The sequence below is a fragment of the Tenrec ecaudatus genome, chromosome 6 (assembly GCF_050624435.1).
Source record: "Tenrec ecaudatus isolate mTenEca1 chromosome 6, mTenEca1.hap1, whole genome shotgun sequence".
Taxonomy (NCBI): domain Eukaryota; kingdom Metazoa; phylum Chordata; class Mammalia; order Afrosoricida; family Tenrecidae; genus Tenrec; species Tenrec ecaudatus.
Window position 1 is genome coordinate 117,127,249 of NC_134535.1, and position 14,197 is coordinate 117,141,445.

The following is a 14,197-nucleotide window of genomic DNA, read 5'->3' on the forward strand; positions in this document are numbered from 1 at the left end:
TTTAGAGGCGCAGACAACCATATCTTTCTCCACCAGAGTGGCTCGTGGGCTTCAACCTTGTGGTTAGCAATCCAGCACTTGCCCACCATGCATGCGTTCACCAAAATACTCTTCTTAATGTGCTCCGGCAGATTGGAGCCCGCATGTACTTTTGGTAGGGCTGTAAACAGTAAAACCACTGTGTTTGGTGCTTCCTCAGTTAGAAAAAATATATAATATGATCCAGTAAATCTCTAATGGATACACCCTAAATAAATAAGGAGTACAAAGACATTACTAAAATTAAAAAAGAAGAAGAAAAGAAAGAAACCAAGTGACCAATGGTTACCGTGGGTGAAGGACAAAGATTTAGTGAGTTTATGTTCATGGTGGTGGAATAATTTGGAAAGGGATAATCAATAATGCATATACAACATGAAGAGTGTAATCAATGGCACCGAATTCTACATGTAGAAGCTGTTGAACTGGAGAGTGCTTGTTGTGTGTGTGTTTGCCACAATTAGAAAAGCCTAATCACATGGATGACAATGGGTACAAGGAAGCGTGTGCTCTAGAATTGAATGCGGTGGTAATTATACAGCTCTTCTTACACAATCGAATTATTGCATTGTATGATGTGTGGATAAAGTTCCAATAAAACCGTTAAAAAGGTGACATTATGGAGACCACCATTGTAAAGAAGATCAAGATAAGGCTTCACAGCAAAGTAACAGACTTTGATGCTTTCCAGGAGTGGGCGGTGAAGCAGATGGAAGGGAGAGTAAGGCTGGCGTGTAGATAGGTGTTAGCCTGGTGACAGGGAAGATAACATCCCACCAGGGGAGATGGGAAGAGAAAAAGATAAAAACAAGCAAGTCATTGGAAAGTTTGATAGCCGTTGATAACAAGAGTGATGCTCTGCTCTGTAAACCCTCATCTGATTCACAATAAAATTTTGAAATTTTTTTAAACAAGCAATGTGTTCCTGGAACCGGCAACCACAGGACCCTCTAGGAATTTGGTTAAACTGTCAGTGCTTTAGGGCCTGCCCCCAGAGCTATGGTCTGTAAACCCAGCTGCATTCTGTGCTTTAGCCCCTCCCTCTGCCCCAGGCCCCCCTCCTCCAAGTGATTCTGCAGTTGTCAGCATGTGAGAAACACTGTGACCTACATGATTCTGTCTCTTTAGAGAAGAACTATCTTCTTGAAAAGAACATTTAGTTCTGCCATCTCTGGCTACTACTTGTCAGATCCAATCTCTAGATACAGAAAATAATTCTTTTGAAATTGAATTATGTAAAAATCTGAATTATGTAGATGTATGGATTTGATGAAGGAAGAATATAGCTTGCATTTCTTCCATCTCTCTATAATCCAAAGTGTTTGAGTAAAAATCTGAAAAGTCGGTTTAAGTTGATGAAAAGTCTAAATGAAATGTGCATGAAACAGCTCCAGAGAGTTCACTGTAATGTCTGCTTCTTAGATTGGGATATCCTCTGAAGATAGACAGGATCCTCAATTATATATGAATTAACAGATTTTTAAAGATATACTATGAACTTGCACAGTATGCATCTCTTTTCTAATTTTATCAAAGTATTGTGTAGATCTTTTACCCTTTGTACAAAAATATTCTGGTACCCATTTAATTTTTTTTCAAACCATGTTATTAGGAGCTAATCCAAAGATCCTAATTACCATTCATAGTTCAAACCCATCAAGCAGTATTATATAATTGCTACTAAAATCCATTTCAAAGCATTTTCTTCCTTCTTGAACTCCTTGATATCAGCCCCCCTTCACCCCCAACCGCCCCCACGGTACCTCCGGGAAACCTTATTCTGGTCATTGTCTCTATAGAGTCACCTATCCCAGGTTTCATAAACCAAAATCATATAAAAACACACAGCAAAGACTCAATAAGGCTACCAACAATGACAAAACAACAGAGATAAACCTCTTTGGCAAAAAAAAACAAACAGAAAATATTAAAACACAGAATTTATTTGTATCTAATATCACCATGTCATCTCTAATATGCTTGTCTCATTGTCCTAACATTCCCTACTTACCCTTACTTTAAAAAAAATTAATCCAGCAAAATTAACTTTCTGCACAGTGTGATTTGCTTGGTGAATCAGGATTCTTAACCTGAATTTCCTAATGGTCTGAACCAAATTAATTTCATTGAATGGAATGAAGTTCTTGCTTTGTTAAAACTCATGTCAAATTCAATGTTTATTGAGGTAGGTACTTTCACAGATACCAAGATATATCACACATTGGTCACAGACAAGAAATGGAAGTGGGGGAGTATTACAGAATATTTCTTGTTGCTTGCTTTTTCCCCATAAATGACTCATTTTTTATTTTGTTTTATGATAGTTCACTTTATCCTTACCACCTAAACTCCATTTGAACAGTTAGGCCATTCTGTGTTCATGGCCTCAGAAAAATAACAAGGCAGAATCACATAGAGACAAGTGACCCTCTTCGATTTGTTCTTCAAAACCTTACCTGAGAGGAACCCAGGACCAACTTATGAGCTAAATATTAAATGAGTGTAGTAGGTTTGAGAAGAGAGCAGATTTCCAAATATTTCCACAAAGTAAGTAGCAACATATAAAAATGCATCAGGGTGGGCAGAGCAGTGGTCCCATGGTAGAAAAATACCTATGAGAGACACCATGAATGATGGCCACTCTCTGTGACATATTCTGGTTTTTTTCCCCTCAACCATTGTATTGGCATATAATTCACATATCATACAATTCAATAGTTCACACCAAGAAGAGCTGTATAATCACCACCACAATCCATTTTAGACCACAACAAATTTATTGAAATTGCCACCACCCACCTCTAATATCAAGGGACTACATTAGCTGGCTTCTCTTTGGTTTCTTGGTAGACTTTCCTTGAATGGCCACCAGTATTTTCAGAGAAGCACTCTGTCCCAAGCCTGTTCGTGGTCCTTGTCTATTTATTTCCACGTGAATTCACACCCCCACACCCATTCACCGGGGCGAAGTGTTTCTAGCAAAGTCAAGAGAAGGAAATAAGCCTCTGGACACCTACAGGTTCAAACAAGTAGTAGACCCACGACTTCTTCCTCTCGTGAATATTTTCAAAATAACACAGCTAGTATCTCCCACTTGTAAATGAGCACGGTTTCAGTTTTAGCGCAAAGAGAAAATGCAGAGTTAGTGTATTGAAACTCATCTTTTTTCTAGGCTCTGCAAATGCTGTACACGATCAAAATCCACCTGTTCCTTCCCACAGACTATCTTGATGCTCTTACTGTTCTTTGTGAGGTGGGGTTGTAATTACAACACAAATCACAAAGGTCACCTTGGTTCCAAAATTGGAATCCGGACTGAGGCTGACTGTGGTAGTTACATAATTTCATATCAACTTGTATAGAATGTAGGAGGTGGAGTCTAGCCTGTCAATCAGGTCACAGCCTGATGGTACCTCTTTGTAGGTGTGGCCTTGTCATAAGGAGGGCCCTGGGAACCGCCCCCCCCCCTCTCTCTACTCTCACCTTCCTGCTGAAGAGCCACACTTGGAGCTGCCAGAACCCTGTGATGTCACCACTGCCATTGGATCCACAAGACTTTACACCCACCGGCCTGTGATTTTCCTGCATTCTATATCATTACATGTTGCTGTGTGAATCTGGAGAGGGACTTATGGACTAGGATTAGATTTATGGGATAATATCGAACTTAAGGATTTGATCTGGACTGGGATAGGATGTTTTCTTAATATACAATTGATTCTTGATATAAAGCTCTCTCTTACATATATGAGTGTCACTGAACTTGTTTCTCTAGTCAATCCAGACTAACACAGTGATGACCAAAGTGAAATTTCAAAGTGCTTCTGCAGCAAGCGGAAGAGTGCATAAGTAGGACATCTTCTTACCTTTCCATCAAACACACTTGATTTCCTTCCCTTTTGTTTCTTATTCTTCAGACTCCTGTTGTTGCTGTCCTACTTACACCAGTGCATAGTGAAATGTCTTCTTTCTAAATGAGTATGGAATTTTAATTTTTTAAATGTGAACAAAACTTTGGTGTTATCAGGAGGGAAATTCCAATAAATTTTGGATCATTTTCTCTCTTATCCTCAACAAAGTTGATCATTTTCTTTCTTACCCTCAACATAGTTTCTGTTAGATATCATATAAAATCATAATCTCAAGAGCAATCTTTATATACTCATTTATGCTGCCTCTGGTCCAAAGACACTATAGTAGGACTTTCCTAGCTCTTCTTTCCCACTACAAGTTCATCTCAGACATACTACTACTTTGACAAGTCCTACAGTCTTTTCTCCGTGGTTGGAGTGCCTCCATTCGCCACATCCACGGCCTCCTAATCCTCAGACCTCAGTAGGAGATAAGCACGGATAAGTGGAATACTCTGATCCTTTTCACAAAAATGGGAAGTTTTCGGCTGCTCATTTGTTGCTCTTGTTTACTTCTGAATTAGTCTTATAAAAAATGGCTGATGAACTAAAAAGGAGGTAAAAAGGAAAAAAAGACAGGGGTAGCGGGCAAACAGGGCACTAACCCACCCAAGGGTTAGTTTATAACTAATCCTTGTTTATACCTCCACAGGAAATGGAGAAAAGGACCAGACTTCAACCTGGTGTGCCAAGACGCAACTGCAACATGCCTGCCTGAAGCAGGGAACCAATAGAGAGGTCTGTGGGGCCTGCCCCAATCCCAACTAAGTGGACACCCCACCCCCAGAAGTATGCACTTCAGAAGACAGCATTAAAGCTACAGCTCAGGGAGAGGGGCGTGTCTGATCAGAGCACACAGGGCCAAACAAAGGGGAAAGGAGAGAGAGTGGAACACACCCTGGCCCACCAAGCCCCAAAGATGATATTCCTGCTCGGTGCAGCCAATGCACAGAGAGGACCATAGGGCCGGCCCCACCACAAGGCACATCCCTCATGGACCCATATGGTTATGAGGGACAACACTGGAGGCACCATGCAGGAATTGTGCCCAATCTGACCCCACCACACCGAAGCAGAATGCTAAGGGTGTGCAACAGAGCAGCAAGGGGAGCAAAGTATTGAGGTCCCTGGGGGATACCAAAAATAGACTTTGGGGCCAGGGCATAGCACCCCATTAAACTCTACTGGGAAACACTCCTAAAGGTCAACAAACAGACCAGCAACTATTATAGGCTTTTTTTTTTTTTGTCATTGGTTTTTGTTGTTTGGTTTTTTGGTTTTCTTTTGTTCTGCCTTATTATTGTCTCTACATCTCTCTATATATAAGATAAGCAGAATAAACAATCTGGAGGAGGAAACAGGACCAATGGGGAACACAAGAGAGGGGAGGCAGGGAAAGGAAGTGGGTGTTAACAAACCCAGGAGCAAGTGAACAACAAATTATCTAAAATGTGTGGCAAAGATGATGTAGGATGCCTGGTAGGGCTTGATCAATGGCAATGTAACTGAGAGGAATTACTGAAAACCAAATGACAGAAGACTATGATAGTGGGACAAGAGGAAAGTAGAAGGAAATAGAGGAAAGAACTAGGATGCAAAGGGCATTTATAGAGGTCTAAAAACAGGCATGTACATATGTAAATATATTTATATATAAGGATAGGGAAATAGATCTATGTACATATATTTATGTGTTAAGTATCAAGGTAGCAGACAGACATTGGGCCTCTACCCAAGTACTCCCTCAATACAAGAACACTTTGTTCTGAAAACTTGTCATTCCATGATGCTCACCTTCCCAACATGATCACTGAAGACAAAATGGGTGCATAAACAAATGTGAAGAAAGCTGATGATGCCTGGCTGTGAAATGGGGTCTTAAAGACTTGAAGATACACAAGTGGCCATCTACCTGAGAAGCAGCATAGCCCACAATGAAGAAGCACACCAGCCTGTGTGACCTTGAGCTGCTCATGGGTTCAGGTATCAGGCATCAAAGACCCATAACAAAAAATGACATCAATGTGAATGAGGGGAGTGCAGAATGGAGACCCAAAGCCCATCTGTAGACAACTAGACATCCCCTTACAGAAGGGTCACAAGGAAGAAATGAGCCAGTCAGGGTGCAGTATAGCACCTTTGAAACATACAACTTCCCTCTAGTTCTTTAATGCTTCCTCCCCTCCCACCCACCCCCATTACCATGATCCCAATTCTACCTTACAAATCTGGCTAGCCCAGAGCATGTACATGAGTATAGATAAGAGCTGGAAACACAGAATCCAGGACAGATAAACCCCTCAGGACCAATAATGAAAGTAGCAATACCAGGAGGGGAAGAGGAAGGTGGGGGGAGAAAGGGGAAACTGATCACAATGATCTACATATAACCACCTCCTTAGGGACAGACAACAGAAAAGTAAGTGAAGGGAGACATCGGTCAGTGGAAGACATGAAAAATAATAACCATCTATAAATTATCAAGGGTTCGTAAGGGAGGGAGGGAAAAATGCGGTGCTGATATCAAGGGCTCAAGTATAAAGAAAATGTTTTGAAATGATGGTGGCAACAAATGTACAAATGTGCTTGACACAATGGATGGATGGATATATTGTGAGAAGAGCTATATGAGTCGCCAATAAAATGATTTTTTTCTAAATGGCTGATGAGCACGGCATTGACATATATAGAAATTGGTGTTATATAAGTAAAAAATCCAGGTTTTTTATTTCATGTTTCCTAAGGATTATCTGATTGTAGTGCTTATATTTACCCAGACTTTCAACTATAGTAACAAGAAAGAGAATTACTAAGAGTGAAAATAAGCTAAAGTTATTCTAGTTATACGCTAAGATGAAATGCAATGTTTAGGAAGATTCTCGAGTGCACTGTTATCTTGCTCTTTTGAGTGATAACGTTTCTTGTATAATTAATTTCAAGCAGACTTTCTTTGACTATCTTGTTTATTTAAATAAAGCACGACTAGAGGCAAACAGTTGGCCGGGTGACTGTATTCTGCACTTACATCCCAGCAGACCCACAGGTTTGTTATCAAGGGACATTAGAGCGTACTTTGAAAATCCATAACATTCTAATAGAATTTCCGACATAAATGGATACTTGTGAGGTGGCTCTACTTCTCAGGAACTTTCTTAAACAGGGAAATATTGGTCTCCATTATTTTTGTGGCTTTTTTGAGAACCTCCAAGGCTGGTCCCAGGTTCCTGATGATTTGTTCCAACTGCTCTGCGGCAAATGCTGTGGGGTTCGTGGCATTCTCACCCTTAAATGCTTCTTGTAACTTTTTCAATTTGTCTGTCATGTTGGCTTCAGGAGGATCTGAACTCATGATTTTCTCAGATGTAGTGGCTTCTGATTGCTCTCGGGTGTCTTTCCTGTATAAGTCACTTAGTTGAAGATTCATGATGGGAAATTTCATCAACGCTGTAATACAAGATGCCAAAATCCCAAGGACATTGCCATGACTCAGAACAGAGATGATGAGCGGTATGTGGGCATTTTTGAACACTTTCTTGGCTGACAGGTACAATTCCTTTACATTAGTACTCTGCTCAAACATAGAGGACAAAGTCATTGTGATCTTAGAGTACAAAGGCTCATTTTGAACGTTTTTGTTCGCTGCATCTACTACTGATTGTATCTCTGCAACAATTTTGAGCATTTGTTCAAAGAAATCTCTAATATTACTATCTTCCTTCACAGTCGTCAAGATGATCTGGGTATTCATATTGTGGTTTAATAGTTCAATCAGAGTGTTTGTGAAGGAAGAAAGATCTTGTATGTGAAAGAAGATTGTCTTGGCAGCTTGGAACAGCCTCTCTTTATCATCTTCTGGCTTTGAAGACATCTCGCCGATAACAAAGGCTGCAGCACTGAAACACAAAGCAGTGATCCCCATGAAACACAAAGCAGTGATCCCCATGAAGCACAAAGCAGTGATCCCAATGAGAAACAAAGCAGTGATCCCCATGAAACACAAAGAAGTGATCCCAATGAGAAACAAAGCAGTGATCCCAATGAGAAACAAAGCAGTGATCCCCATGAAACACAAAGAAGTGATCCCAATGAGAAACACAAGCAGTGATCCCAATGAGAAACACAAGCAGTGATCCCAATGAGAAACACAAGCAGTGATCCCAATGAGAAACACAAGCAGTGATCCCAATGAGAAACACAAGCAGGTTTTTCAACCACGGGTATTACTGAGAGTGTACTCTAATCCTAAGAGTGCCTCCTGGTGAGGGCAAGAGAATTACACAAGCATGAATCGAAAAGACCTACCGATATACTCGAGTATAAGCCGAGTTTTACAGGGCATTTTTAATGCAGTTTTTGTGGTAAAATTAGGTGCCTTGGCTGATATTCGGGTCAGCTTACACTTGATTATGCACAGTAGATTTGGTTTTCACCCCCATTTTCATCTTTTTCTTTCTTTTTTAATTCTTCATTTCTTTATCATGGTGTCTATTACCTGGTTTATGACACTAGAATATAATATAGAAGAGATTTTGACAAAACCAATTTAGAAAAATCTTTTAAAAAGAACAGAGCTACAAGAAGGCATTTCAGAAAGCTTTAGTGTCATGTGGATGAAGTGCCAATAATATTGTCAAAAGTTAATAAATATGTTTTTTAAATAAAAAAATGAAAGAAAGCTTTAGAGTCCAAAAGAGCTCAAGTCATTTGTATCATAACTACCTGTGGTGGGGAACAACAGAAGCTGCTGTATCAAATCCAGAGGTCACCCCACAGGCCTCTTAGCACATCCTTCCCGCAAGACTTACAGACTCATCTTTCTCTCTGGGCCTCCCTCTTCCACAAGAAGATTAGGGCCTCTGATGTGACATCCTAAAATGTCTGCCTTAGTGTCTGAAACAGTTTCTGCCCCTTCATTACAACTCGTTAGTCTCTATCACAAAGGTTCACTCTTCGGATCTCCTCTAGAGTTCTGCTCTATCCATTGAGATCTCCCCTTTCTCTTGTAGCCGCTGTATTTCCACTTCATCTTTTCCTTCTCCTTTAATTACACGCGTGTTTACCCCATGCTTTGTACTTAGTTTTTCAAAAATGCAATAATAATAACCCAAAATTTCCTTCAAGTGATGATTCCACTTCATTTTTTCCTTTAGTGATCAAATTTCTCAGAAGATAAATTCTTTAGGCCACAAGCAAATCCCTAGGCACCGAGTCAACTCCAACTCAGCCACCCTGCAGGGCAGAGGAGAAGTGCCACCTAGGGTGCTCTAGGCTGTAACCGTTATGGAAGCAATTGGCCACATCCTTCTCTTACAGAAGGCTGATGGGCTCAGACAGCTGACCACTTGGTTATAAGTTGGGAATTTACCTGCTATACCACCAGGAGTCTTTAAGAACTTTCTTTCCACAATTGTAATATGTTGTCTGTCACCCTTTTTTTTAAACTTGACTATAGGGCACAAATTACTTGTAATTATTAAGCCTTCAGGCTTATTTCCAGGCCCTAACCATCTTGAGTTCTCTGGATTACTTTAAATTGCTGAACACCTCTTTCTACTTGAACACAATATATGTTCCTGAGGCCTCCATGATGTGGTACAACTCTGGTCCTCCTATAACGACCTTTGAGCCTTTGTTCACATCTTTCAGAGGTTTCTCTGCATCTGCACAGCATCACATGGCTAAGCTGTCCTAAGCTCTACACATCACACTGTCCTAAGCTCTCCAAGGCTGCCCCATGAGCCTTATCACATTCATTCTATACTTTCTCTTAGAGCTTTTATCTGTCCCAACTAATGAAAGCTACCATTCCATAGCTCTCTTTCTATCCTTTTATCCATGTATCTTTTTATCCATATATCTCTTTAAAGTTTTGAAAAGGGTGTTACTTTGAGGACTGAGGTACACCTGACCCAAGTGAAGAACTGCGTCATACGCACGAGTAAGTTGGACACTGTGTAAGGAAGACAGAAGGAGAATCGATGTATTTGAATTGTGATGTTAGTGAAGAATACTGAAAGCGTCATGGGTGGTCCAAAGAACAGACATGACTGTCTCTAAGGAAGAACGGGCAAAATTATTCAAAACCATTCAGCATGTGTTTGCTACATACAAGCATAGGGTGCCATGTCAAGTAATTTACTTGTATTACTTGTATTGTACCATTTAATCCTGATAACAGTCCATAAGTGATGAACTATTATATACTTTACAGAAATGGAAAAACTGAGAGAGAGGAAATGACTTGTCAAGGGCTAACTGGATACACAATCAGGACTGTCTGGTTCTAAAGTCTGTGGTTCTTCTGTAAAGTGACACTGGGACTGGGTGATTCTCCTGGTCATAAATGGAGCAGGGGGTGAGGGGGAGGGTTGCTGCAGGATAACAAATAGGGAACAGGAGAGAACACAGAGGACAAAGAAGGGAAGCCTCTGGTCCAGGCTTTTAAGGGAATGGGGTCAAGTGAGTCTCCAAAGTTCTTATATTGTCATGACAATTGACCAAGATAAAAAGGGAGCTGCTGGCACAGAGCAGAACTCCTGGTCAGGAAAAAAAAGATGAACTATTTTTTTTAAAGAATTCTACCTTGAAAACCTGGTTAGACCAGAGGATGCACAGTGGTACAGATGGGAACTGGAAACAGAGGGAATCCAGGACAGATGAACCCCTTGGGACCAGCAGTGAGAATGGCGATACCACCAGGATGGAAGGGGGTTAGAAAGGAGGAACCCATCACAAGGAACTACATATAACCTCCTCTCTGGGGATGGGCAACAGAAAAGTGGGTGAAGGGAGACGCCGGGCAGTGTAAGATAAGATAAAATAATAATTTATAAATTATTAAGGGTTCAAGAGGGAGGGAGCAGCGGGGAGGGAGGGGGAGGAGAAAAAGGAAAATGAGGAGCTGATTCCAGTAGCCCAAGCAGAAAGCAAATTTTGAGAATGATGAGGGCAACAAATGTACAAGTGTGCTTTACACAATTGATGGATGTATGGATAAGAGTTGTATGAGTCCCAATAAAATGATTTTTAAAATACATATACTTTTGTCTGGAAATGTATGGGTTTATCTCTTAACCTGAATACAGCATCAGTGTTGGGGGCAAATGCAACAGAAGCCAAAGAAACCTTACTAGATAGGAGGCACAATGGAATCCTAAAGCTTCAGAGCTGCAAAGAGCCCTCTTTCACTGAAATGAATTGGCTCAGTTTTGTATCACTTTTTCATCACTAAAAGGTCAATTAAAGAGCAGAAAATGAGTTTTGCCACTTTATTGAGCTTATATTAATACACAGTAAAGAGAATGATTCTAAGGACTAGTGATGCATAAATTGCCTATAAACCAAAGAGGCAGAGGGACCCGGCAGCCTAGCAAAGCATGTAGGTCATCACATTCCATCAGAAACACCCAGATGAAACTCGATGAGAAAGCACTCCACCAGTCTCCCGAACAACCGCTGAGACGACAGAAGCAGAAATGCAGCAAGGTGAGTAACAGAGCCACTTGTACCCACATTGCCGTGAAAGAGTGTGTTTCTCAATACTGAGGACTATTTAAGATAGCAGAGTCAGCTGTAATCCTGTTCACAAGACGTCAGTAGAACAGCAAACAGCTTTGTGACAGGAGAGCTCTGCGGAATGTTGATTGTAATTATTTCTTTTCCTTGGCAAGGAAGAAAATGAACATCTTTTGGAGAGGATTAAGTGAGAGGGGAAGATAAGCAGGTAAGACATTCATTTTAGAAAGAATTAAGGATGAAGTGATATGTGTGTGTTGCATGTGGCTGGATGATAATACTTCCTCTTATGGACTTAACATTAACATACTCAGTACACACTTGTTGAAAGGATGACTATGGGATCTAGCCCTAGTTAAGACACAGTGCTTATATCGCCCTTCAAAAAGGATATTCCATTTAATTATCTTTGGGCATTTGTTTTTTTCTCCCAATAACAGACTGTTACCTTCTTGGAGGAAAGGAAGGAATATCATCCACCTTTTTCTTGAAATGTTTCTAGGTATGTAGTAAAGGCTGTCCAAGAGCGCACTTGATAGGTGTTCATGAATGACCTTGATATTCTGCTTTTGGTCGGAAATTGTCTTTTTGTTTTTAACTAAAGACCATTGTTTTGATTTGCATTAAAGAAGACTTGGAAGTTGCCAATATTTTCTCTACAAAGACTTCTGGCATTACCACAGCCTTGGATATCTTGAACCTTGCATAATAGCAGGACCCAACATGGACTGAGGAAAAATGATGGCAGGGGAAAATGAACGCTCTCAGAAATCACTAAGGGCCAAGCATCCAAGGGGGAAACAGAAGCACCCAAATTTCCCTATCTTTTTGATTTTATTAAGAAAAAGTTCAGACATGCACAAGAGCTAGAGGTGATAATATACACTCCATGTACCCATAAGCCAGCATCAGAAGTCATCAACACAGGTCTCTACAACCCTACCAATTCTCCCTTCCAGATTACCTAAAAGAAATCTTCAGACACCATCTCACCTCAGCTTGAACATTTTCAGTGCATGTTGCTCATGCGCCCAAGCCCACATCTCTAAACAGCCCTGCACAGTACATAGATACAGTCCGACAAAGAGCGAAATGACAGGACAGATATTCCCAACTTCAACACTGACTGTAACTAGAAAAAGAAGGGGCACATTCACTCCCATCGAGTCAATTCTGATCCATGGTGACCCTATAGGACAGGGTAGAACTGCCCCTGTGCGTTTCTGAGGTTATAACTGTTTATAGGAGTAGAAAGCCCATCTTTTTCTCTCAGGGCACCTGGTGGTTATGAACTGCAGACCTTGAGGACCACTGTCCAACCGCAAAATCACTACATCACCAGGTCTATAAAGCTACAATAATCATGACAGTGTGATGTTGGTGAAAGAACAGAAGAATAGGTCAGTGGGATCGAATAGAGAACCCCGAAATAGACCCATCCCGATAGACCCTGCTATAAGAACCTATCTTAGGTGGCAGAGCAGACGTTTTCCTGTTGGAACTACCAATACATATCAAAGGCAATAGAAAAATGAATTCGACCTGATGCAAAGGGCTTAAGTGGAGAGCAAATGCTTTGAGAATGATTGGGGCAGGGAATGTATGGATGTGCTTTATACAATTGTTGTATGTATATGTATGGACTGTGATAAGAGTTGTATGAGCCTCTAATAAAATGTAAAAAAAAAAATCAAATATAAATCCCCCCCAAAAAGAAAAATAAGTTCTACTAAAAACTATCCTGGGGAATAATCCAGATGATGAAAGAAAAACATTATTTGCAGCAAAGTTCTCATTATAACCCTATTCACAATAATGAAAAAATTGAGGTATGATTAAACTATGGTAAATATATATTATGAATATTTTATATAACCTGTAAACTAATTACTATAAAAGTAGAACTATGAGGAAATTTTTAAGTGAAGTAATGTAAGATGAAATTTTATTTATAGCAACACATATAACACATAAACTAGTTTTGTAATAAAATAATCAGAAGCAAAAACAATTGTTAAGATGGTGGGTTTAGAGGTGGTTTTACGACAATTAAAATTTATATATTATTTGTACTCTTTATTTTAAATTCTTGGTTTTACCCAAAGTTTTACTTTTAATTTCTCCATATTTTAATTCTATGATTTATCTATAAAGTATAAATCAGAGTAGTACAATTCTCAATGAAACTTTCCTTGATGCTCTCAATATTAATTTTTCCCTTTAAATTTCCATAATACTTAGCAGTCACGTGCTCATCTCCCCACATGTTTATTTTGAGGTTAGTAGAAGCACACAACTTTTCTATAGGCCGTGTCATCGAATAATGGCGTATGATAAGCCAAACCAAGCCTACCGCCATTAAGTCAACTCTCATGATGGCACATGAAAGTTGTTATAGATCCTTTCCACTTTTTCTAGGTAAGAAAAAGTGCTTTTATCTAAATATCTGAAATGGGTACGTTCATTCACAAAAGTATCCTAAATTTTTTAATTTCTGTATGTTATAATCAATTCATTTTTAACAGTATAAACCCAAAACTCAAACTCACTGTCATCAAGTTGTTTCTGACTCATAGTGGTCCTTACAGGGTTTACTAGGCTGTAAATCTTCACAAATGCAGGTTCATTTTTCCTCCTGAGAAGTGGCTCATGGGTTGGATCCACCTACCTTGAGATAAGCAGGCCAACACTTATCTACCCGACAGTGCCAGCCTAGGAACCCTTGACTTTAA

The 14,197-nt window shown here is 40.0% G+C and overlaps 1 protein-coding gene across 1 annotated transcript; it reads right to left on the bottom strand.

Moving 5' to 3' along the window:
* Positions 1-7,083: 7,083 nt before the first annotated feature.
* Positions 7,084-7,828, bottom strand: C6H12orf60 (chromosome 6 C12orf60 homolog). Its single transcript, XM_075553081.1, has one exon. The coding sequence runs from the start codon at positions 7,816-7,818 to the stop codon at positions 7,084-7,086; it is 735 nt and encodes a 244-aa protein (XP_075409196.1). The 5' UTR covers positions 7,819-7,828.
* Positions 7,829-14,197: the final 6,369 nt, after the last annotated feature.